This window comes from Sorex fumeus, unplaced genomic scaffold (genome assembly GCF_029834395.1).
Source record: "Sorex fumeus unplaced genomic scaffold, SorFum_2.1 ptg000042l, whole genome shotgun sequence".
Taxonomy (NCBI): Eukaryota; Metazoa; Chordata; class Mammalia; order Eulipotyphla; family Soricidae; genus Sorex; species Sorex fumeus.
This window is the reverse complement of record NW_026606099.1, coordinates 1,286,807-1,310,048: the sequence shown is the minus strand read 5'-3', so window position 1 is coordinate 1,310,048 and position 23,242 is coordinate 1,286,807. Positions and strand designations below refer to the sequence as shown.

Here is a 23,242-nt window from a genome sequence, read left to right as displayed (position 1 = left end):
ATTCTCCCAGAAGCAAGCAAGACAACAACGACACTCGGTTCTGAGCGTTTATTTCAGATGACGGTCATCTGCAGCAGAAGACCTTGGCTGTCCACCTGAAATCAATCAGGGCACCCTATGAGCCGACTCAGACCTGCTGCCCATGGAGAAGGGGGCTGTTCTCACCAGTGGGGCAAGAACGGAAGAATTGAGGCATCCGCAGCCAGTGGGTGGTGCGCTGTGTCAGTGGGGGCAGCGTGGGCGGGGCGCCCCGCTTCCTGAGTCTGTGCCTGAGATTGGGGGAAGAAAAAACTGGTTAGCAGTGGACCAGGACAGCCAGCTGTCCTCCACAAAGGGACACACCCAGGGGCTGGAGCGATAGCACAGCGGGTAGGGCATTTGCCTTGCACGTGGACGACCCAGGTTCGATTCCCAGCATCCCATATGGTCCCCTGAGCACCACCAGGAGTAATTCCTGGGTGAATGAGCCAGGAGTAACCCTTGTGCATCCCCGGATGTGACCCAAAAAGCCCCCCCTCCAACAAAACAAAACAAAACAAGAGGACACATCCATACACAGATCTATTTGGCTTTGGTCATCACTCCCTCTCACTCCCCTCTTCCTCGAGTTCATTTCCCCTGTTTCAATGGTAACCGCTGTGTGTAAAAACCGACCCCTAGGAGAGTATCCCTGCTGTGAGGACGCGGGCACTCCCGACCTGGGAACTTGCCTTTTTCGTAGAGAACTCATTTCACCCATCTTCCTCAGCTCTTGATATTGCTAATAATAACAGTTAACAATATAACCATTCTGTCTCTCTCTCTTTCTCCCCCTCCCTCCTCTTCCTCTCCCTCCCTCCCTCTCTCCTTCTCTCTGAGCCATCTCCCACCCCTCTCACCCCTAGAACCAGGTGCTTTACCTACCTACATTTCCTTTAACTGTTAAAGTCCTCTAGAACAGTTGCAAGTTTTCCTACTTGTCCTAGGCTCAGAAAGACTAAGCTACTGGCTCAGGAATTATAGGGAAATCTGCCATCAGGCCTGTTTCAGTTCCACATACAGTCTGCCCTGGAAACTGCAATTCTCCAAGGAAAGTAGGGAATTCTTTGAGGAATTCCTTTGAGGAAGAATTAGTGGGGATAAAGAAAATAAGGAAGCCCAAGGTGGGTGATAGGGTCCTCACCTATAGATCACAGACGCAAGCACCATAGCCATCAGCACCAGCACCATGCCCAGGACCAGAGGGGCCTTCCCAGGGCCTGCTGTCTGGCCTGTGAGCAGAATCACAGGAAGAGCTTCAGTTCCCTGCCAGATAACCACGCCCACTCCTCTTCCACACCCCTGTCCAGGGACCTACCAGGCATCACAAGCTGGGTGCTGACCATTGCCAGACTGTTGGCATCAGCCAAAGATACATTGAGGCAGTAGGTCCCTGAGCCACCCGTCAGGGCCTGGTGCAGAACCAGTTGGCAGGCTGGGCTGGGTGGCACGGGCTGACACAGCCTCTGGGCAGGAGGCTGGCACCCTGGTGACGAGATATCCATACAGGCTTCCTGGGGCAACCTAGGAGAGGTGACAATTGATGTCAGATGGTCTGGGGCAGAGGAGAGCACCAGGAGACAGGCAGCAGGCAGGGCACAGGGTCTACTTGCCCGCCTTGGCAGGACACAGTCAGTTCAAATGCATCTCCGTCACTGGAAGGCAGAGCCTGCAGGATCTCAGCGCTTTCAATACCCTCTGAAAAGTGACAAAAGTTTAAGCTGGATTCTTTCAATCGGCCTCCCCAAGGGCTCATAAAAGGGGAAGGCCTAGGGCTGCTTCCCCAGTTCCATCCCTGTCCCTTCAGTGAAAGAAGACCCAGGCACTTGGATATTCTTGTGCATGTGTCCAGTGGACAGCACCAGCACCAACCCCCTCCCCCACCAACCTCCAAAGTAGGGAAAACTCACGGACAATATCCAGGGTGAGGGAAAAGGAGCCATATCGATACAGAACACAATCCAGGGGGACTTGTCGCTTCACCAAGATTAAAGTGGCTGTGTCTTCCAGCAGGGGGCTCTGGGAGTCTGGCAAGAGAGGGTTGAAGAGGCAAAGGCAAGAGAAGTGACTCATCTGGACACTGGCCAAAGAAGGCCTATTTTTCCAGGGAGAGCCAGAGTTAGAAGATACAGGCTTGGAATCAAACAAGACCTGGGGAATCACATTTTATTTTTTTTTTTTCAAACCCATCTGGCCCCTTCTGCCACAAATTCATTTTAGAGATGAGGAACTGCTATAAAGTCACAGGTCTAGTTTAGGAGGTTTATTTAATTTATGTATTTATTTATTTTCTTTTTGGTTCACACCGAGTGATGCTCAGGGGTTCCTCCTGGCTCTGCACTCAGGAATTACTCCTGGTGGTGCTTGGGGGACCATATGGGATGCTGGGAATTGAACCCGGGTTGGTCACATGCAAGGCAAACGCCCAACTCGCTGTGCTATCGCTCCAGCCTCTAGTTTAGGAGTTTTTAAACATCCTGGGGGGGCTGGAGCAATAGTACAGAGGTAGGGCGTTTGCCTTGCAGGCGGCCAACCTAAGTTCTACCGCCAGCATCCCATATGGTCCCCCAAGCACCGCCAGGAGTAATTCCTGAGTGCAGAGCCAGGAGGAACCCCTGAGCAACGCTGGGTGTGACCTAAAAAGCAAAACAATAATAATAATAGTAATTAATTAATTAAAAATTCTGTAGATGAGCCAGAGCAATAGGTAGAACATTTGCCTTGTATGCAGTCCACCCAGGTTCAATCCCCAGCATCCTATATGGTCCCCTGAGCACCTCCAGGAGTAACTCCTTAGCAGCATGGGGTGTGGCCCAAAAATAAAACAAAAAATAAATAAATAAATGAAAATCTCAGAGTTGTAGCTCTTGGCTGAGCACAAGTTGGATCATTCCCACATGTGGACATGATCTCAGCAGTATAGCTGTTGGTGAACCCAAGTAAGCATCTCAACCAAGCATGTCAATGCTGCAATCAGGTGTGTGTGACTCCTAGACATTGCAACATCAATGAGGGGGAGAGCAACATAAAGGTAAAAGGTAAAGGCCCTCCCGTTGATCGTCGATTTGCTCGAGCGGGCCCAGTAACGTCTCCATTGGAGACTTTGTTGTTACTGTGTCTGGCATATCGAATACTCTCGGTAGCTTGCCGGGCTCTCTGAGAGGGGCGGAGGAATCGAACTCGGGTCGGCCATGTTGGCCGCTTGTAAGGCGAACGCCCTACCGCTGTGCTACATAGAATTAACAAATAAAATAAATAGGGGCCAGAGATATAATACAACAGACAGAGTGTTTGCCTTGCACTTGGCTGACCTGGGTCAATCCCCAGCTTCCCAAATGGTCCCCCAGAGGAATTCCAGAGTGCCGAGCCAGAAATAACCCTTGAGCATTACCGGGTGTGTCCCAAAACAAAAACAAGCAAACTAAGAAGAATGAACAGCATCTGGATCCTGGTAAGTCCATCCGCTCTTTAGTAACATGCCTCACCTGAATAAACTCCATTCCTATTGGCCCTCTTACCTGTTACCGCCTCTGGAGATGTGAGTGTTGGACCCTCGCTCTCTGGACTGGGCACCTCCCCAGCTGTGGTGTCCCCCAGCGCCGAAGTTATTACCGGTGCAGTTGTGGCTCCAGAGGGTTCTGCAGTCGGCACTTCAGAAGTGGAACCTCCAGCCTCGGCAGTTGGTGCTGCTGCAGGTGTGGTACCAACGACCTCTGAGGTTGGCACTTGCCCAGGTGTGCTGTTGGTGCTCTCTGCCGTGGGTACCAGCGCTGCTGTGGTTCCAAACGGCACTGCAGTTGATACCTGACCAGGCGGAGTACTGACAAGTCCTGCAGTCGGCCCTTCCCCAGCTGTGGTGCCAGGGGCCTCGGCAGTTGGCCCTTCCCCAGCTGTGGTGCCAGGGGCCTCGGCGGTCGGCACATTCCCATCTGTGGTGCCTGGCACTGGGGAGGAGCCACAGGGGGTGAGCGGGATGGCAGCCTGGAGCACCACCCGGGCCGTGACGGGGCCGGACTCCAGGTAAGTGTGAGTGACCACATGTGCCCGGGAGATCAGAGTGCCAGTGCTATCTCCGAAGTCCCATGTGTAGGAGAGGTCAGCCTGAGCCAAATAGCCACTGGGGTCATGGAGCTGGAGGGCAAAAGTCAGAGGTTGATTTCTCAGGAAGTGCTTGTTCCCTCCATCCAAGGCCTGCAGCTGGGACACACTCACAGAGAAGGGGACCTGATCTGGGTTTGGAGGCAAAAAATGGAGAGAAGAAATCAAGCTTGGGTCTCAGGGCACCTTTATAACCACACCCTCCAGGCCCAAGCTGCTACACTAGCTCCACACTCGACATTCCTCACCCTGGTCTTTTTTTTTTTTTTGCTTGCTTTTTGGGTCACACCCAGTGATGCACAGGGGTTCCTCCTGGCTCTGCACTTAGGAATTACTCCTGGCGGTGCTCAGGGGACCATATGGGATGCTGGGAATCGAACCCGTGTCAGCCGCATGCAAGGCAAACACCCTACCCACTGTGCTATTGCTCCAGCCCCTACCCTGGTCTTCGGGGTGTGCCCTTTTAAAGGTTTCCCACTTCCCCTCGCCCTCTCCAATCAGGGGAAGCCACCCCACCTTCTCCAGCCCCAAGTGGTTTTGCTTCCTAAGTCCTGACCTGTAATGGTGAAGGCCGAGCGGGAGTAAGCAAGGGGCACGTAGCTCCGGTGGCCCCGGCGGTGGTAGACGGTCACTTCCATGATATGTGAGCCTAACGCTACGTTTGCCCCCGTCCCGATGCTCAGTCCTGACTCCGGGCCTCCCAGCACCTGCCAGTATTGGCCTGCAGAGAGGGATGAGGCTGCTGGTTAGTGGGGCAGGGTGAGACATGGCAGAAGAAAGAGGACCATGATTTCAGAAGGTGTTTACAAAAGGGCTGGCCTGGGAGACACGAAACGAGCCCATGTGAGTTTCCCCAGAAAGAGACTGCGGCTGAGTGAATGAATGACCTATCACAGAGATGGAGGGTCAGAAAGGAGCCAAGGGGAAGTAGAAGGCGGGGAGTCTGATAGAGCCTAAGGGGTGCAACCAAAAAGAAGGGAGGTTCAGATAGGACAGGGTGACTCCAAGTACAGATGACAGGCCGGTGAAGGGAGTTCCTCACCCCAGGTCTTCCAGACATAAACGAAGCTTCTCCTCTGAGACCAAGGGCCAGGAGGGCAGGGTCCTCCATCAGGGAAGATGCAGGCATCATCGGGGTCTTGAGGATACACTGGCTGTCCCCCCCACACTTGGCTTCCTGAAAGTCAGACAGAATGACCCTTAAACCCCAGCACACCTTCTTCTAGACTAAAACTTTTTTTTTTTTTTTTTTTTTTGCTTTTTGGGTCACACTCGGCGATGCATAGGGGTTACTCCTGGCTCTGCACTCAAGAGTTACTCTGGGTGGTGCTCAGGGGACCATATGAGATGCTGGAAATCGAAGCTGGGTCAGCTGCGTGCAAGGCAAACGCCCTACCCGCTGTGCTATCGCTCTAACCGGAGACCAAAACTCTGAACACAACGCCTAGGGAGAGGTCTGGGAATACTCCTTACTTACAAAGTTCATTCCCCAAAAGGCAGGTAACCGTCATGGGGTGGCAGTAAGGGGAATGGGGGGATATCGTGCCGAAAAAGATTCCTATGTATGTTGATACATAAGAAAGATGCTGAAAAGCCATGCATAAGAATATTTTAAAATGGCTTTCTCTAACTAGTGGTACACATTATTTTTTTTAATAGAAAGTTTTACTGGAAAGTAAAAGGGAAAGGAAAAGAAACTCCCCAGCTAGGGAGGAACTTAGTACAGGACTAAGTTAGTGGCACAGAAATTAAAAACAACAGTTAAGACTTTCAGTAGAAATACTTCCAGGGTCAATAGGTAAAAGAGCAGAAATCCAAAACCAACATTTAATTCTTGAACCCAGCCGTAGAAAGCAAATCACTTCACAATGCTTTTTCAGCATGTCTGATTTGGGGGGGGGGGGGGTAAACTCTAAATAATAGTGGTGAATCTTTTATTGAAACAATGAATCTAATCAAAGCAGATAGAGTGTTAACTAGAATTCATCTGCCTCACAGGGACGGGGAGGGGTGGGGGGTGGGGTTTTATTGGGGTTCTTCATGGTAAAAAATAAGTTTTGGTAAAGGGAAATGTGTTTGATATTTGCATGACTGAGACATAAACCTGAAAGCTTTGTAACCTTTCCCACAGTGATTCAATAAATAAAAAAAAAAAAACAACAGTTAAGAGTTAAGAGGGGTTGGGGAGGGGGCACAGCAGGTAGGGCGTTTGCCTTGCACGTGGCCAACCCGGGTTCGATTCCCAGCATCCCATATGGTCCCCTGAGCACCGCCAGGAGTAATTCCTGAGCGCAGAGCCAGGAGTAACCCCTGTGCATTGCCGGGTGTGACCCAAAAAGCAAAAAAAAAAAAAGAGGGGTTTGGGAGATATGGCAGTGGGTAGGGTGGCACATAGCCAACCCAGTTTGATCTGTGGCACCTCATATGTTTGCCCAAGCCCACTAGGAGTGATCCCTGACTTCAGAGCCAGTAGTAAGCCCTGAGCACTGCCAGTGTGACCCAAAAGCCAAAATAAATAAAATGTCAGTGTGGGGTAAATGGCTCCAAGAGCCCCCTGGATACCACTAGGAGTGACCCCTGAGCACCAAGACAGGAGGAGCTCCAGAGCACCGCCAGGAGAGGCCTCCAACACAAAATCAAAACAAAGTAGCCACATTAGTGGAGCCAAAGAGATAGTACAGGGATCAAGGTGCTTGACTTACATGAGACCAACCCCAATTTCTCTTTGATTTTTTTGTTTTCGTGTCATGCCCAACAGTACTCAGGGCTTACTCCTGGCTCTATATTCAAGGATCACTCCTGTTAGGGATTAGGGCACCACAGGGTGCTGTGGATGGAACCTGGGCTGACTGCATGCAAGGCAAATTCCCTACCCTCTGTATTATTGCTTTGACCCTAGACCAACCCCAATTTGATCCCTCACATCACATATAATTCCCCAGTCACTGCTAGGAGTGACCCCTGAGTACAGAGTCAGGAGTGCTCCCTGAGCACAGTCAAGTGTGACCCCAAAACCAAATTTAACAAATAAATAACAGCTAGGGAAAATGTCATGCCAAATTCTTTCTATATTATCACATTTAAATTCTGTCACCATTTTTGAATGCCATCATCCCCGAGCAGAGCCCTGGCAGCCGAAGACCTCCAGAACCAGCCACAACCATGCTGAGACCACTTTCCACACGCATGAAGGTGCCGGCAGAGGAACAAAGGAATGTGGGTCCCGGGGCTGAGATCTCCAAGCCTGCTCAGATCAGGGCTGAGCATCCTCCACCCAGATCCCCCATCTTCCAGTAGGCAGGGGTCACACTCACCAACTGTCCCCCATCCCCCCCTCCCCCGCGCCGTGTAATCCCATCAATGGCCAAGACCTGGAGACTATAAAACCCAGCTCCCGGAAGCATATGGCCGCATTTGTGGCCGTGCAACATCTTATTATCTCATTCTTAATTTGGACAACCTGGCAGGCTACCAAATGTAACCTGCCCACACGGCAGAGTCTGGCAAACTCCCCGTGGCATACCTAATATGCCAAATACCAGTAACAATGATGGGTCTCATTCTCCTAACCCTGAAAGAGCCTTGAATATGGCACTTTTTTTTTCTTTTTGGGTCACACCTGGTGATGCACAGGGGTTACTCCTGGCTCATGCACTCAGGAATTACTACTGGCGGTGCTCAGGGGACCATATGGGATGCTGGGAATCGAACCCAGGTTGGCTGCTGCAAGGCAAACGCCCTACCTGCTGTGCTATCGCTCCAGCCCCGAATATGGCACTTTTTAAAATCTCAGGGCTAGGGCAAAGGAGACGTTACTGGTGCCTACTCGAGGCAATCGACGAACAACAGGATGATCGTGATCGTGATCCCCAATCCACAAGTAAGGTAATGAAAACACAGCACATTCAAGTAACTTGTGCCCAGGGTCACATATCAATACTAAGTTTAAATCTAAGTTTGTCTAACCTCTAGGTCCACTGGATTGTGCTGTCAACCATTTGGGGTGCTTTTTCTTTTCTTTCTTTTTTTGGGGGTACACTCCCTCTACTATTATTTTCTTTGTCTTTACCTGTGTTTTCACAATGACATAGATCACTTGGAAAAGAAAGCGAGGGAGGAAAGAAGGAAGGGAGGAAGGAAGGGAGGAAGAAAATGAGGTAGGAGGAAGAGAGGGAGGGAGGGAAGGAAAGTAGAAAGAAAAAGGAAGGAAAAACAAAAAAAGAAAACAAAAGATAGGAAGGAAGGAAGGAAGGAAGGAAGGAAGGAAGGAAGGAAGGAAGGAAGGGAAGAAAGAGAAAGAAAGAAAGAAAAGAAGGAAGGAAGGAAGGAAGGAAGAAAGAAAGAAAGAAAGAAAGAAAGAAAGAAAGAAAGAAAGAACAGGAAGAAGAGCTCACTGGTAATACCAGGAAATCCAAGCCTTACAAACAAGAGGCTCATTTTCAGGCAAGTACTTACCATTGATGATGGAGTCATTGGCCCAGATGACTTGCCCATCCACCTGCACCTTTTGGCTCTCAGGGAAGAGCAGGGCAATAGAGAAGGAAGCATTTGCCCCGATCAGTGTAGGTCCATCATTACTGACCTTCAGGGAAACTGGGCCACCTAGAAGGGCAACTATGTTAACGGTGACTTCTGGCTCCCCCCTCCATGTATACCTTGCCCCTTCCTACCCCCACCCTAGCCCTCACCTCTTTCTTTCTTTCTTAGCCACACCCAGCAATGTTCAGGGGTTACTCCTGGCTCTGCACTCAGGAATTATTCCTGGTGGTGCTTGGGGGACCATATGGAATGCTGGGAATCGAACCTGGGTCGGCCACATGCAAGGCAAATGCCCTATCCGCTGAACTATCGCTCCGGCCCCCTTTCTTTTGTTTTTGGGCCACACCAAGCGATGCTCCTGGCTTTGTACTCAGGAATCACTCCTGGTAGTGCTCAGGAGACCACACGGGATGCCGGGGATTGAACCCATATTGACCGTGTGCAAGTCAAGAGCCCTCCCTGCTGTACTACTGCTCCAGCCTCTCACCCCTTCCTCTCCCCATTCTATTCCCACTACATCTTCCCTAGAAATTGCCCAATTCCTACCTCTCCAGCAATCACGACCTTGGTTTTCTGTCCACTCTGGATACAGTTGCTTGTTCCAGGATTTAGTTCTGAACTGCCTTGAGACACCAAACCAGTCCTTGTTTCTGGATCCTGAAAGGAAAGGTCCATGAGGGCCCATGGATCAAACAATCACACTACCCCATGTCACCTCACTGACTTTTATTGGGGGGGGGTGTTAATCTTTTGGGGGGGGTTTGAGTTATTTATTATTATTTTTAACTGGTTTTGGTTTTGTTTCTCCACACCTGGCAGTGCTCAAGACTTATTTCTTGCTAAGCACTTGGGAATCTCTCACTCCTGGAGGGAATCAGGGGACCAAATGGGGTGTGGAGGGATTGAATTTAAGTCTGTTATGTGCAAGGCAAACATCCTACCAGTAGCTACTAGCCCTGGAATTTTTTCTTTTCCGGTGAAATAAAATAGTTTTATTTAAAGAACTGTACTCGGGGCTGGAGTGATAGCACAGCGGGTAGGGCGTTTGCCTTGCACGCGGCCAACCCAGGTTCGATTCCCAGCATCCCATATAGTCCCCTGAGCGCCGCCAGGAGTAATTCCTGAGTGTAGAGCCAGGAGTAATCCCTGTGCATCGCCGGGTGTGACCCAAAAAGAAAAAAAAAAAAGTCCTAGCATCCCATATGGTACCCTAACTGAGCACCATCAGGAGTAATTCTTGAGTGCAGAGCCAGGAGTAACTCCTGACCATCACTGGGTGTGACCCAAAAAGAAGAAAAAAAAAAAAAAGAACTGTACTTAGGAGTTTGGAAGGATAGTACAGCTGCAGGACGCTTGACTTTCATGTGGTCAACCCAGGTGTTTTTTTTTTTGTTTTGTTTTGTTTTTGCCTTTTAGGTCACACCCAGCGTTGCACAGGGTTACTCCTGGCTAATGCACTTAGGAATTACTCCTGGCGGTGCTCAGGGGACCATATGGGATGCTGGGAATTGAACCCGGGTCGGCCACATGCAAGGCAAACGCCGTACCCACTGTACTATCGCTCCAGCACCCTTTTTTTTTTTTCATTTTTTTTCAACCCAGGTTTGATCCCCAGCACCACATATAATCCCTGAGCACAATCAGGAGTGAGCTCTGCATACAGAGCCAGGAATAAAACCTGAGTACCTTGAGTATGCTGGCTCCCACCATCACCCCCCAACCCAGAAAAAAAAAAAAGTTTAAAAAGTTGATCCAGTGGTCACATGGTTCCCGAAACAACTTTGGGCAAAACTCCTGTGCACAAACCCAAAATAGATCCCAGAGGGGCTGGCTGTGGTCCAAAAACTAAAAAGGGAAATAAATAAAACATGGCCCTCACAGGATGCTAGGTAATGACAGAAGACACGTGGGGTTTGGAGTGAAAGTACAGTGGGTAAGGTGCTTGCCTGGCAGTCAGTCGACCCAGTTCTATTCACAGCACTACATAGAGTCCCTCCAGGAGTGATCACTGAGCACAGAGCCAGATGTAAGCCCTGAGCACAGTCAGGTATGTGTAGGAAGAAGTTTCCACTGTGCTGAAATATAGATATACCCTCTTTTCTCTTCCTGTATCTGTAGCCTTACAAATTTTTCTCTTCCTATATCTGTAGAGAGAAAGAAAGAAAGAAAGAAAGAAAGAAAGAAAGAAAGAAAGAAAGAAAGAAAAAGAGAGAGAAAGAAAGGGAGAGAGAAAGAGAGAGAAAGAAAAGGGAGAGAGAGAGAGGGAGAGGAGGGAAGGAGAGGAGAGGAGAGATCACGGCATTGTCCGGTGGGAGTCATAAGTTCATACTTATAAGGAACAGCAAAATGACAGAATAAGCAAATCCGTTGCACCGGCAAACGAAAGGGTTTCGTGAGAAGCTGGCTGGTAGATGAAGGCACTGCAGCATGAGTAGATGTTGCAGGCATGGTAGCACAGGACATGCGAGGGATGACTTGCCATGTGGCTGACGCATGCTCTGCAAGCTGAGGCCAAGAAGATGGTTTGGGGACTTGCAGTGCCAGACAAGAATTTAGTCTTTGTCCTGTAGACAAGGCTACCTCAGAAGATTTATTTTGTTTCATTTTATTGAGATATGATTCACTTACCATGAAAATCATCCTTCAGAAATTTCTGTTAGTTTTACTTTTTTTTTTTTTGATTGGGGAGCAGCCTGCTGTGCTCAGGGGTTATTCTTGGCTCTGTACTCAGGGATCACTCCTGGCAGTGCTGGTGGGGGAGGGTCTATGTGGGGTGCCAGGGATCAAAGCCAGGTCAGCCATGTGAGGTCAAATGCCCTACCTGCTCTACTATTGCTCTGCCCCCCAGACAGAATTACTGTAACCGGTTAAAAGGGAAGCCTGAGGAAAGGTACAATGTCTCTCCACGTGCCCTCATGCAGATCCAACAGTAACAGGGTTTGCTATATTTATTTATCCTTGGTAATTGTCTGTGTTTTGGCTGATGTATTTTAAAGCTAGTCACACATATGGGGGGGGGCGGGGGGAGTTGTTATTGGTAGTCTGGGGTTGTTTTTTTCTTTTGGTTTTCATTTGGGGGCTACACAAAGCAGTGCTCAGGGACTCGGGAATCATTCTTAGCAGTGCTCAGGGGACTGAGTGTGGTGCTGTGAATTTGAAGCTGGGTCAGCCACATGTAAGGAAAACACCTGACCCGCTGTACTATCTGGCCACCAGACAATCTTTTTTTTTTTTGCTTTTTGCTTTTTGGGTCACACCCGGCGATACACAGGGGTTACTCCTGGCTCTGCACTCAGGAGTTACTCCTGGCGGTGCTCAGGGGATCATATGGGATGCTGGGAGTTGAACCCGGGTCGGCCACATGCAAGACAAACGCCCTATCCGCTGTGCTATCTCTCCAGCCCCCAGACATCTTATTTTAACCCTACAACTTCAGCTTGTATTTACAAAAAATATGAATATTTTCTTGAAAAAGCAAAATGTCAGGCCAGGTGGCTCCAAGGGCATGCTTTACTTGCAGGAGTCTGGTGAGAGCCCCAGCATTGCAAGATCCCGAGTCCCACCAAGGGAAGTAACCCCCAAGTACCAGGCAGGAAATGTAACCTGAGTACTACTGGGTGTTCAAAAGAAACAAACAAAAAAAAAACAGGGTTGGAGAGGAGAGATTTCTCAGTGGACTGGGTCTATGCAAAACGTGCTTTGCATGCAGGAGGCTGAGGTTTAATGCCTAGTACCATATGTTACCCCAATCACCATAGGATTAGGCCGCCCAAAAATAAAAAAAAAGAAAAAGAAAAATGTCATTTCACACTAGACAAAATTATTTAATCCACGGTCACTGTCACTCCCGTTGTTCATCAATTTGCTCGAGCGGGCCCAGTAACATCGTAAGACTTGTTGTTACTGTGTGTTTGGCATATCGAATACATTACAGGTAGCTTGCCAGGCTTTGCCGTTCAGGTGAGATACTCTCAGTAGCTTGCCGGGCTCTCTGAGAGGGGCAGAGGAATCGAACTTGGGTCGGCCAGGTTGGCCGCGTGCAAGGCAAGTGCCCTACCCGCTGTGTTATCGCTCCAGTCCAGTCCATAAAAATTATTATGAATATCTAACTTTTTTTCCCCTTTGGTTTGTGTGAGCGATAGCACAGCGGTAGGGCGTTTGCCTTGCAGGCGGCTGGCCTGGCCATGCCAGGTTCGATTCCTCCGCCCCTCTCAGAGAGCCCGGCAAGCTACCAAGAGTATCTCACCTGCACAGCAAATCCTGGCAAACTACCTGTGACATATTCAATATGCCAAACACAGTAACAACAAGTCTCACGAAGGAGACGTTACTGGGCCCGCTCAAGCAAATCAATGAACAACGGGAGGACAGTGCTACAGTGGTTTAAAACATCTACACACTTATTTTGGTTTTATTTTTTGGGGAGGCCACGTCTGGCAATGCTGAGGTTATTCCTGAAATTACTCCTGGTGTTACTCTGGGGACCACATGGGAGCTCGGGGATCGAACCCAGGTCAGCCACATACAAGGCAAGCACCTTAACTGCTGTACTATCTCTCCAGCCTCACAACTACATACTTTTCTACATACAGAATGTTTCCAGAAGCATAGCAAAAAAAAAAAAAAAGCATAGCAAAAAAAAAAAAGACTCAAAACTGAAACATGAATAAAAGAAATCAGATCAAGAACTTCTTAGGAGGGGCTGGAGTGTTGGCACAGCGGGTAGGATGTTTGCCTTGCATGCGGCCAACCTGGGTTCGATTCCCAGCATCCCATATGGTCCCCTGAGCACTGCCAGGTGTAATACCTGAGTGCATGAACCAGGAGTAACCCCTGTGCATCGCTGGGTGTGACCCAAAAAGCAAAAAAAGAAAAAAAAAACTTCTTAGGAATCTCTGAGGCTTAGAAATATGTGAGAAGTCAGGTATGTAGCCCAGTGGGAGAGCACTTGCTTTGCCATGTGTGAGGTCCTGCGTTCAATCCTTGGCACAGAAAAGGAAGGAAAGGAAAGAAAAGAAAAGGGAAGAGAGAGAGAAAAGAAGGGAAAAAAATCTGTAAGACTACAGATACATGAAGAGAAAAGAGGGTATGTCTATATTTCAGCACAGTGGAAACTCTTCCATCCCTTCAGTGTACTAGAAACTCAGTCAGTTGTGTTGGGGTGGGATCTGGGGTCATTCACTAAGCACACCACCACTAGAACAAGAGAATCACAAGATGCCCCATTCTTTCTCCCACTCCCAACCCACCCTTCTCAGAGCAGCACGGGACATTCCAGACCCTTGAACCATCCCCACCCCCATCCCTCACTCTCATCACGAGGCCTCAATCCCCCAGAGCTCTTTCATGTGATGCTCAGCTGAGAGCCCTCTGTGTGTCCCAGCTCCTGAACAAAAAAATCTGGGCTGTGTTCTGCCAGCCCCATCTCAAAGAGGGAGGGTGATCTCTCCTTTGCCTTCTTATTTAACACCAAAAGTGGTGTCTCCTTAGCCTTATTTAACACAGCATTCTTGTACTCCCCATTTTAAAGACCCTATAACAGATACCTCATACACTTCCCGATGGAGTCTTCACCTCCCTTTGGAGCCCCTGCTCCAGCTCACTGACCAGTGGACCTTAGACTAGGCTAAGAAGACCCACAGTGAAGCAGGAGTTACCTTCAGGTCCAACCCCAGACCTCTTATGCGATGAGGAAGCTCAGGTGCCCGTGTCCACACTAAATCAAATGTGAGCAGGCGCTTGTGCTGCTGGCATCTTCCATCTTCCATTAGGAGAGGGAAAGCCCGCACAAGTGTTCAACCCCACAATCACACTGTGCCCACAGTCCTCCGAACTCACCTTCTGTGGTCACCATCGCCAGGACAGCACATAACACAGACACACACAGAAGACATTTTCTCAGCACCAGATTCATCCTGTTCCTCAGTCCGGCTACTAAAGAAGTTGGAGGGCTGGACAAGCCCCTATATAAGAATGGGGTGCTTATTTGCATAGCCCCTCCTCTTCTCTCTCCAGGAGAGGCCTGGGAGCAGCATGAGCACTTGAGGGAGATAAAACAGACAAGGGACCCTACTTCCCAGTTATCCTGCTGGGATAAGTGATAGCTTCTGGTTTCACTGGGTCAATCTCAACTTGATGCATCCCGCTTGGGAAATAAATGCCTGAATGGCAGCTACAGAAATACACCTAATGCACATAATACACCACAGGAGAGTAACGTGTAGCCAAACTAGGAATCTCTCAGATGGGCAATAACAGAAACACTGCATACAAAAGCAGAGGAGAGAAGGACCGAAGAGAGAGAACAGAGCTTGCGTTGCTTGCAACCTACCTGGGTTCGATCCCCGCACCTCCCGGGATCCCCAGAGCCCTACCAGGATTGATGCTCTGAAAGCAGAGCCGATGTGCTCACCAGAAAGCCCTGAACACTGCTAGGTGAGGTCCCAAACAAAGATTTAAAAAAAAAAAAACAGAGAGACACCCTATGGGGTAGGCTCAGAGACTGTCACGCGTGCTCATAAGCCCTTAGGAGATTCCCTTAAGAGAAATTCCCTTAGGATTTTCCCAACTTCCCAGTTTCCAAAAGAGGTTCCCTGGGCCAACGGGAATTTAATCCTTTTCCCTAGGGGTACGGTCTCAGGTCGGGAACTCGAGACCTGATATACTTGGCAGACGGTCATCAGCTTCGCGGTGGAAGCAGAACTCCCCTTACACTCAGCCGCGCCACACAAGCGTGGGGCGGGGCCCTTTGCCGCCAGCCGCCCCGGCCCCGCCCCGCCCACTCTGACGCGGACCAATAGCAAGGTTCGGGGGCGGGGCCAGGGAAACGCGGGAAGGAGGGGCGGGGCCTCTGGTGGCGGCTGGGAACTGGGGGGGGGGAGGCGGCAACATTGTTTCAAGTTGGACAAATTGACAAGAGTGGGAGACAGACCGCGTTCCATCCCGACCTGGGGCGGCGGTGCTGGGCCTGGTCTTCCCCTCCTCCGCCCCTGAGAGCCGGGGCCCGCTTTCTGCAGGGTTCCCAGGCTCCCGCTCCAGGGCCGGGCTGACCCGACTCGCTAGCGCTTCATGGAGAACTTCCAAAAAGTGGAAAAGATCGGAGAGGGCACGTACGGAGTGGTGTACAAAGCCAAAAATAAGGTGACGGGAGAAGTGGTGGCGCTTAAAAAAATCCGCCTGGACACGTGAGTGGCCTCTATACTCGGGACCCCTGACTGGGGAGGTCTTTTCGTGGCCCCCACCCCCACCCTAACAGGCGGGTACCGGAAGGTAGCAGGGCGGGGCCTCTTTGAAGTGGAGAGGTGGGCTGGAGGACTGGAGAGGGTTTCCCGGTCGAGACTGAAGGATCCGAGAGGTGGAAAGTCACTGTAAACGTCCTACCCGGAGCCTAGTGAGACGTCCCCACGGTGCGCTCGGAAAGGTTCAGGAAGAGGCAGGAGGCCCTCTGAACCGGGGTCCAGGACTCCCCAAAGAGGGGTTTTGTGGGACCCATCCGGAGAAGAGCTTTCTGAACGAAGAACCATCCTTACTGTCCCAACTCCACCCTCCTCTTCGAATTCTCTCTCTCTTAAAAAAAATAGAAAATGGCAGTTGAACTTCACTGGTCCCTCTAGGGAGGCTGCTGCTACAACTCCTTTTAAAAATTTTTTTGTCCTGTTGCCGTCTTCTTTGCTTCACCTTTACCAGGGCTTCACTTACCTCCCTCTAGGGTGTGGGTGGATGGGGGGTGGGTGGGGAGAAGAGATCATGGCATTCAAGTGCTCAAAAGTCACTCCTTATCAATCATGGATTAACTCTCTTCTCACTGTCCTAAGGGATACCAGGATTGTGTCATTTTAGGGGTACTGAAGTGTGGGAAATAAGGAACCAGCTGAAAAGGAATATTTGTAACCACATTCTCATTTTCATTTTACCAACCTCTCCAAGTGAGACAGAGGGTGTACCCAGTACTGCCATCAGGGAGATCTCTCTGCTCAAGGAGCTCAACCACCCTAATATTGTCAAGTAAGTATGTGTCTGGGAGGTGTACTGGCAGTAAAGAAGGAGTTCTGTCTTCATAGTCTGGGCATTTCTCTCCCTTACCTTCAACTCCCGAACCTCCCCTTCCCTAGGCTGCTAGATGTCATCCACACAGAAAATAAACTCTACTTGGTTTTTGAGTTTCTGCACCAGGACCTCAAGAAATTCATGGATGCCTCTGCTCTCACTGGCATTCCTCTTCCACTCATTAAGGTAATCCTTTTTCTTCTTTCTTCCCCATCATGACTTGTTTTGAGAGAATTGAAGGCAGTCAGTTGAGACCAAGTATGATTTGTGATCGTGGCTTAATTCCCAGTCTCTTTATTTCACTTACACACACATACTCATACACTCATGCACCCCTATCTTACTTTTGTGGCTCTTTCACTGCTCATTATGCTTATTAACTCTTAGGCTGGGCAGCAGAATCAAAGAAGTTAAAACTCTAGTGAGTCAACTTAGCAACTCTGGTAGAAGGTAGGATGAAACTTAGATAATGGAGTTTGAAGGCTGGAGCGCACTTGGTAGATTCCTTCTAAAGGCTCTTCTACTCCTTTGGTGGAAAAATAGGAAGTGAATCTGTATGGTCTGTTTTAGTTAGTCACCAAATGTTTAGTTAGTCCACATTTATAAAACACCTTCAATAGTTTGCACAAAATATGACAGAGACAAAATATGGATGGGGAAGATAGCTCAGGGGTTAGGGGCACATGTCCTGAGTTTTTCACTCTCTTGGCCCACTGTCCTCCTTTTCGCCTCCATCTCTGTACAGTAGTTTGGAGCACTGCTCGGCTGGAGCAGACCTGACTGGCCAGTGTTGCTGGGAATGGCTCCCTGTTCCTCTGAGCATTACTTGGAAAGCCACTCTCTAAAGGAAAAAAAAAAAAGATACAAAGCAGAAGAATAAGACTTGGTGGGACAGAGAGTCCAGTGGAGAAATAGCTGGTAACTATATAATTATAATCAAATCTAGTAAAGGCTTTAGTTGAGGCTTTGGCTTTTTGTTGTTGTTGTTGTTGTTGTTTGTTTGTTTTGGGGCCAGACCCAGCAGTGCTCAGGAGTTACTCCTGGCTCCAAACTCAGGAATTACTCTGAACATTTACTCGGAGCAATTACTCCGGGGATGCCAGGGATCAAACTTGGTTGGTTGCGTGTCAGGAAGCTCCCTCCTATCCTCTATACTATCACTCCAATCCAGTAGTTGTAGGTTTGTTGTTGTTGTTGTTGTTTTGAGGAGGGGATAGGGGTTTTGTTTAGAGCCACACTTGGTAGTACTCAGACTTACTCCAGGACGCAGCTCAGGGGACCATATGCAGGAGATTGAACCAGGGCCAGCTGAGCGTAAGGCAAGTGCCTTAACTCCTGTGCTATCATCTCTGGCCGGTTTAATAGAGTTTTGAAAGCACAGAGACCCTGAACTATTCACTGGAGTGTCTTGTCTCTCTTTCCCCTTGTCAGAGCTATCTGTTCCAGCTGCTCCAGGGCCTAGCTTTCTGCCATTCTCATCGGGTCCTGCACCGAGACCTCAAACCTCAGAATCTGCTCATTAATGCGGAGGGATCCATCAAGCTCGCAGACTTTGGACTAGCCAGAGCTTTCGGAGTCCCTGTTCGGACTTATACTCATGAGGTGAGTCCCCCTCTGCTTTTCTTCTTGTAACTTAAAAGGATAGTCACAAAGATAATCAAAAGATCTGGACTGCGCATTCTCACTCAGATATTGGAAAGCCTCTCTGACTCCCCAAGAGGTCTTAGAGATACTGTCAAGCTAGCGAGCTTGAGAGATACCAAGCCAAGATAATTGTATGGCACGCTGTTAAAATGGTGACCACTGGCGCTGGGGAGAGAGCCGTATGGACTGAGCGTATCCTTTGCATGATGAAGCCCGGATTGGAGCCCCAACACTGCATGGTTCCCCTGAGCACTGCCAGGTGTGACTCTAAAAGTAGAATTCAGTTAAAAAAATTCCTCACCTCAAGTTTTCCAGGAAGGTCACAAATTAGGGGATCAGAATAAATGACCCCAGAGCCATGAGTGAACTAGGCTAATTCTGGGTTGAGAAATTGTACGCAGGGAATGGAGAGGTAGTATAACAAGTAGGGTGCTTGCCTTGCTCATGGCCAACTTGGGCATTCCATACGACTCCCTGAGCACCACCAGGAGTTACCCCAGAGCCTTTCTGAGTGTGACCCAAAACAAATTGTATGCAGAACTGGAATGGTAGTACAGCGGATAGGGTGCTTGCCTTGCACATGGCCAACCTGGGTTCAAGCCCCAGCATCCCGTGTGGTTCCCTAACACCACCAGGAGTATATTCCTGAGTGCAGAGCCTAAGCACCATAATTGGGGTCCAAAAAAAAGAAGAAAAGAAAAGAACAAAAAAAGGAAAAATTGCATGTAGGGGGCTGGAACAATAGTACAGTGGGTAGGGCTGATACAGCTGATACAGGTTCACACAGCTGATACAGGTTCAATTCCCAGCATTCCCTATGGTTCCCTGTGCCCTCCAGAAGTAAGCCCTGAGCACAGAGCCAGGAGTGAGCGCTGAGCACCACTGGGTGTGTCTGCCCCCTCAAAAGAAAAAAAGAATCATATGCAGTCCTTTCACTGGCAGGAAAGGAGAGGGAGGGAAGTGGGAAGTGAAAGAGGGGAGGAAAGTGTCTGTGAGTGGGGCTGTGAGTTAGAGCAATGTTGAGGAGCAGACATGTGGCCCACAGGCCACCACTTCCCTTCCTTCTCTTATCCCCCAGGTGGTGACCCTCTGGTACCGAGCACCTGAAATCCTTCTGGGTTGCAAATACTACTCCACAGCTGTGGACATCTGGAGCTTAGGCTGCATCTTTGCTGAGATGGTATGGCAACATGCCCAAGTTTTACCCAGCCCACTGCTCCCCAGATTCAAGAACAACAGGAGGGTTTCTTGCCTCAGACTCATAGCCCTTCTGTTATTACTGGGTTCTTTCTCTAGAGTAGCACCAAGGGAGGTGGTGGGGACAAAACAGAGCTGCTGTGTCTTATATCAACTCTGTGTTATAGATCCTCAAGCAGCCTTATAGTCAGTATCCCTAAACACGTCAAACCCTAAGTCGAGCTAAAGTACATCTGCAGCTCTTACAGCTTTGGTCTGCATGTATCTGATTTCGTGCCTCCCACATCTGGTCTTAGACTAGAGAACTAGGAACGTAGTGGCACTGTGTCCACTTTACCAACACCTTTTATTTCTCAGGGGACAGTCTTAGAGCATGTCCCCTCAACCTCTGGCTTTTCAGATAGAATGATCCCTGAGGCCCAGCCTTGTATGGGAACTGTCATCCCTTTCAACCCAACAGTGGAGTGGGCTGAGTTTTCAAGTCAAACTAGCAATGTTTTAAGGTTCTTTTTCTGGGTCGTTAACTGGGGACTTGGAGATGATTAACCTATGTAATACACACACACACACACACACACATACACACACATCTTTATTTACAATATACGTTAATCTCCCAGTACATTACCTTACAATTGCCCATATTCCTCTCTCAATTCATCAAAAAATATTTGTTAAGCACCTAGTGTGTACCCAGCACCATGCTAAGTGCTGTGGGGAACACAGAAGAAATGGAAGACACAGTCTCTGCCCGCTGTGCTCCTATCTAGAAGTGGCTGCATCACAAGGAGGGGGGATGACCGCAGTGTCTACCCCACACCCCGTGAGTGGCTTGGGATCCCTTTGCTACATGTCAGTGGCACCCCAGACATTCGTCCCCCTCCCAGCCCCACCCAGCCTTGGGGATCTGGAAAGGCATGGTTGGGGGAAGGAAGGAGGGGGCAAGAAGACAGATGAAGGGACTTCATTGTCTCTCAGCTCTGTGTGACTAACCCCATGAAAGGCCCCGGGGAGGGAGTCATGGGGCCCTGCTGACCTTCCACTGCCTGTGGGAACCTCCGTTGTACAGAGGCCAGTTCCGACTGACGTCAGTACGGGGTTTGGCCTTTCCTCTTTGCCCACTTTCAGGTGACCCGCCGGGCCCTGTTCCCTGGAGATTCTGAGATTGACCAGCTCTTCCGAATCTTTCGGACTCTGGGCACACCAGATGAGGTGGTTTGGCCTGGAGTTACTTCCATGCCGGATTATAAGCCAAGTTTCCCCAAGTGGGCCCGCCAAGATTTTAGCAAAGTTGTGCCTCCCCTGGATGAAGATGGACAGAGCTTGTTATCGGTGAGAGGGGATGGGCACCCATTTCCCTAGGCACCTCCTCCTGGGCAGGGTTTTTCCACGATGAAGAAGGATGAGCCCCTGAACTCCGGGTCTCAACACTTCCCTCATCCCTGCTTCTCTCCCACTGCTGGCACAATGGTTCAGATATAGGGAGGAGGGAAAGGGGGGTCTTGGGGCGCAAGGACTTGGTTTCTTGGACACCTGCTGCCCATCAGCTTTCTGTGCTATCACTGAAGTCAGCGTACGTCTCTTCCTCCAGCAAATGCTGCACTACGACCCCAACAAGCGGATTTCGGCAAAGGCAGCTCTGGCGCACCCTTTCTTCCAGGATGTGACCAAGCCAGTGCCCCATCTTCGGCTGTGATGTCCTTCCCCATGCCCCCAAGTCTCACTCCCCCTTTCTTCCAGTGAGGGCCTGATCTGGCTTGGAGCCCTCTGATCTTGTCTGGCTGCCTTAACACATATTTTATCCTCTTTGCCAGACAGCTCTGGGGAATACCAAGATAGAGGAAATAGGTGAAAAATGAAAGGAAACTCGAGAAAGTCAAAGGAAGCTCAGATGCACTTAAGTCAGTCTGCATTACTCTCTTCTCACGTCTTAGTTGATGCTGAGGAGGGGTACTTAAACAGAAAAAGACTGACTCCCCTCGCCTCATCCAGGATTTGCCATGCCAAACGGCCCTCAATTTTTAGAATGACAAGAGATTCCCATAGCTTCAGCCACTGGCTTCGTGAGGCCGACTTAAAGCAAGAAGGCTAAGTCGGAACTTATGAAAACCAAGAAAACAAAAGCATATGTCGGGGCTTGTTTTAAGGGATTAGGACTTTTAAAAAAGACACAACCAATTTATACCTTTACTATTTCATCTTACCTAAGACTTTGACTCAACTCAATCTTGGTGGTCTCTGTCAGAGTCAGGGATAGCCTAAGCACTACCAGATGGCCCTGAATGTGTAGTAGAAATGTGTTTTCTGGTCTTAGCTTTCTTGCCTGCTAAGCCCATTTCACTGTCCTTCTTAAGCCCAAGGGGTGTCTAGGAAGCTCTGGGATAGGAATTAGACGACACTGAGTTCTTACAAGACAAGTGAAAGTTTAATTTTTTTTTTTTTTTGTCTTTCAAAATGTTTATCCTTCAGGTGCTAGGGATCCAGGGATCCCGTGTTACCATCTTCCTCCAAAAGCAGCCCTAGGAGTGGAAGTTAGGGTTTAGACATTGTTTTGAGAATGATTATACCTTTTTTAGGGCTGTGGCTCAGTTGCAGGGGGGATGGGAGGGAGCATAGGGAAAAATATTTCTTTAAAAGAAGGATGGATGAGCAATTATATTTATATTTCAGGTTATAGTAGTTTTTTTAATGGGAGTGGGTGGATTTGTTGCCATGCACACCATGGGGTTTTGTAATGCAAATGTTTAAAAAGAAAACGTATTTTTTTCCATTTTTATGATTTTTGTCTCTCCCACCTTTTGTCCTTGAGTGTTCTTGCTCTTAACATTATTTGTAATTTAGTTTGTAATTCATTAAAAAAAAAGTTCCTAATTTTATAGTTTATATCTTTTCTACTTTATTTGCCGAATGAATGGTGCAAGAGGGCCTGAAAGAAACAGGGCACTTGCCTTGCTGTGGTCAACTTGTTTCGATCCCAACACCCCATGTGGTCCCCAAGCCCCACCGGGAGTGGTCCTTGAATACAGAGCCAGGAGTAGGCCCTGAGCATCATCAGGTATGGCCGTGTTGACCACCCCTCCTAGACGCCCCTCCCCCCCAAAAAAGATGCAAGGCTGTGATTGTAGGTGCCAGATAGTATTGCAGGTAGGGTCCTTGTCTTGCAGTTGACCATCATTGAGTTCAATCCCTGGTACCATGTATGGTCCCCAGAGATCCACCGGAAGTGGTCCCTGAGCACAGAGTCAGGAATAAGCCCTAAGCACTACCAGATATGGCCCCAAATGGTGTGTGTGTGTGTGTGTGTGTGTGTGTGTGTGTGTGTCTGTTATAAGAACATGTACATAATCTTTGGTTTCATAGCCCCTTCCTAATCTTTTAATTACCTCATCCCATCTTGGTGACTGTGATGCAATTGGAATAGTGCAAAGGTGAAGAAAGTGAGAGCTATTGCTCCCATTTTACATCTGGAAAAAGTAAAGCTTATGTTTCCTAACCAACTTTTCCACAAACCTGCCTCTCCCTACTCTGCCCACAGCACGCGCGCGCACACACACACACCCCACGTACATACAAGATGACCGTTCCAGAATTTTAATATTAAGGGTTTAGGATTAGGAACATGGCTGAAAATGGACTCAGAGGTATTCACCTTGACATTGTCTGTCCCTGTAAATTCATTTTTCTTTCTTGGTCCATATTA

General features: G+C 49.1%; 2 protein-coding genes across 7 annotated transcripts; one reads left to right on the top strand and one right to left on the bottom strand.

The window, feature by feature from the left end:
• Window positions 1-127: 127 nt before the first annotated feature.
• PMEL (premelanosome protein) lies at window positions 128-14,569 on the bottom strand. 5 transcript variants are annotated; one of them, XM_056120025.1, is made up of 12 exons: window positions 14,494-14,569; window positions 9,202-9,312; window positions 8,572-8,718; window positions 5,159-5,293; window positions 4,673-4,837; window positions 3,723-4,247; window positions 3,537-3,644; window positions 1,929-2,045; window positions 1,632-1,716; window positions 1,337-1,542; window positions 1,163-1,274; window positions 128-269 (listed from the first exon to the last, which is right to left on the bottom strand). In XM_056120025.1, the coding sequence occupies exons 1-12, from the start codon at window positions 14,567-14,569 to the stop codon at window positions 128-130; spliced, it is 1,929 nt and encodes a 642-aa protein (XP_055976000.1). The 5 variants fall into 5 exon arrangements, with proteins under 5 accessions (XP_055976000.1, XP_055976001.1, XP_055975998.1 ...); XM_056120026.1 differs by having other exon boundaries at window positions 1,163-1,250; XM_056120023.1 differs by having other exon boundaries at window positions 3,537-4,247.
• A 963-nt stretch (window positions 14,570-15,532) lies between these two features.
• On the top strand, window positions 15,533-22,398 carry CDK2 (cyclin dependent kinase 2). 2 transcript variants are annotated; one of them, XM_056120042.1, is made up of 8 exons: window positions 15,533-15,839; window positions 16,582-16,659; window positions 16,767-16,887; window positions 18,133-18,303; window positions 19,424-19,525; window positions 20,222-20,365; window positions 20,671-20,874; window positions 21,134-22,398. In XM_056120042.1, exons 1-8 carry the CDS (start codon window positions 15,724-15,726, stop codon window positions 21,236-21,238), a joined length of 1,041 nt encoding a protein of 346 aa, XP_055976017.1. In that variant the 5' UTR covers window positions 15,533-15,723; the 3' UTR covers window positions 21,239-22,398. The 2 variants fall into 2 exon arrangements, with proteins under 2 accessions (XP_055976017.1, XP_055976018.1); XM_056120043.1 differs by lacking the exon at window positions 20,222-20,365.
• Window positions 22,399-23,242: the final 844 nt, after the last annotated feature.

Bases quoted from the DNA above. Each gene is read 5' to 3' on its own strand.
- CDK2 (XM_056120042.1), top strand. From the start codon at position 15,724: ATGGAGAACTTCCAAAAAGTGGAAAAGATCGGAGAGGGCACGTACGGA. The intron at 16,888-18,132 runs GTAATCCTTTTT...TCCCCTTGTCAG, and splicing joins TTCCTCTTCCACTCATTAAG to AGCTATCTGTTCCAGCTGCT. The intron at 19,526-20,221 runs GTATGGCAACAT...ATATTTGTTAAG, and splicing joins GCTGCATCTTTGCTGAGATG to CACCTAGTGTGTACCCAGCA.
- PMEL (XM_056120023.1), bottom strand. From the start codon at position 14,569: ATGAATCTGGTGCTGAGAAAATGTCTTCTGTGTGTGTCTGTGTTATGT. The intron at 5,294-8,571 runs GTAAGTACTTGC...TCTGACTTTCAG, and splicing joins CAATGACTCCATCATCAATG to GAAGCCAAGTGTGGGGGGGA. The intron at 1,275-1,336 runs GTAGGTCCCTGG...AGGGAACTGAAG, and splicing joins CACCCAGCTTGTGATGCCTG to CTCTTCCTGTGATTCTGCTC.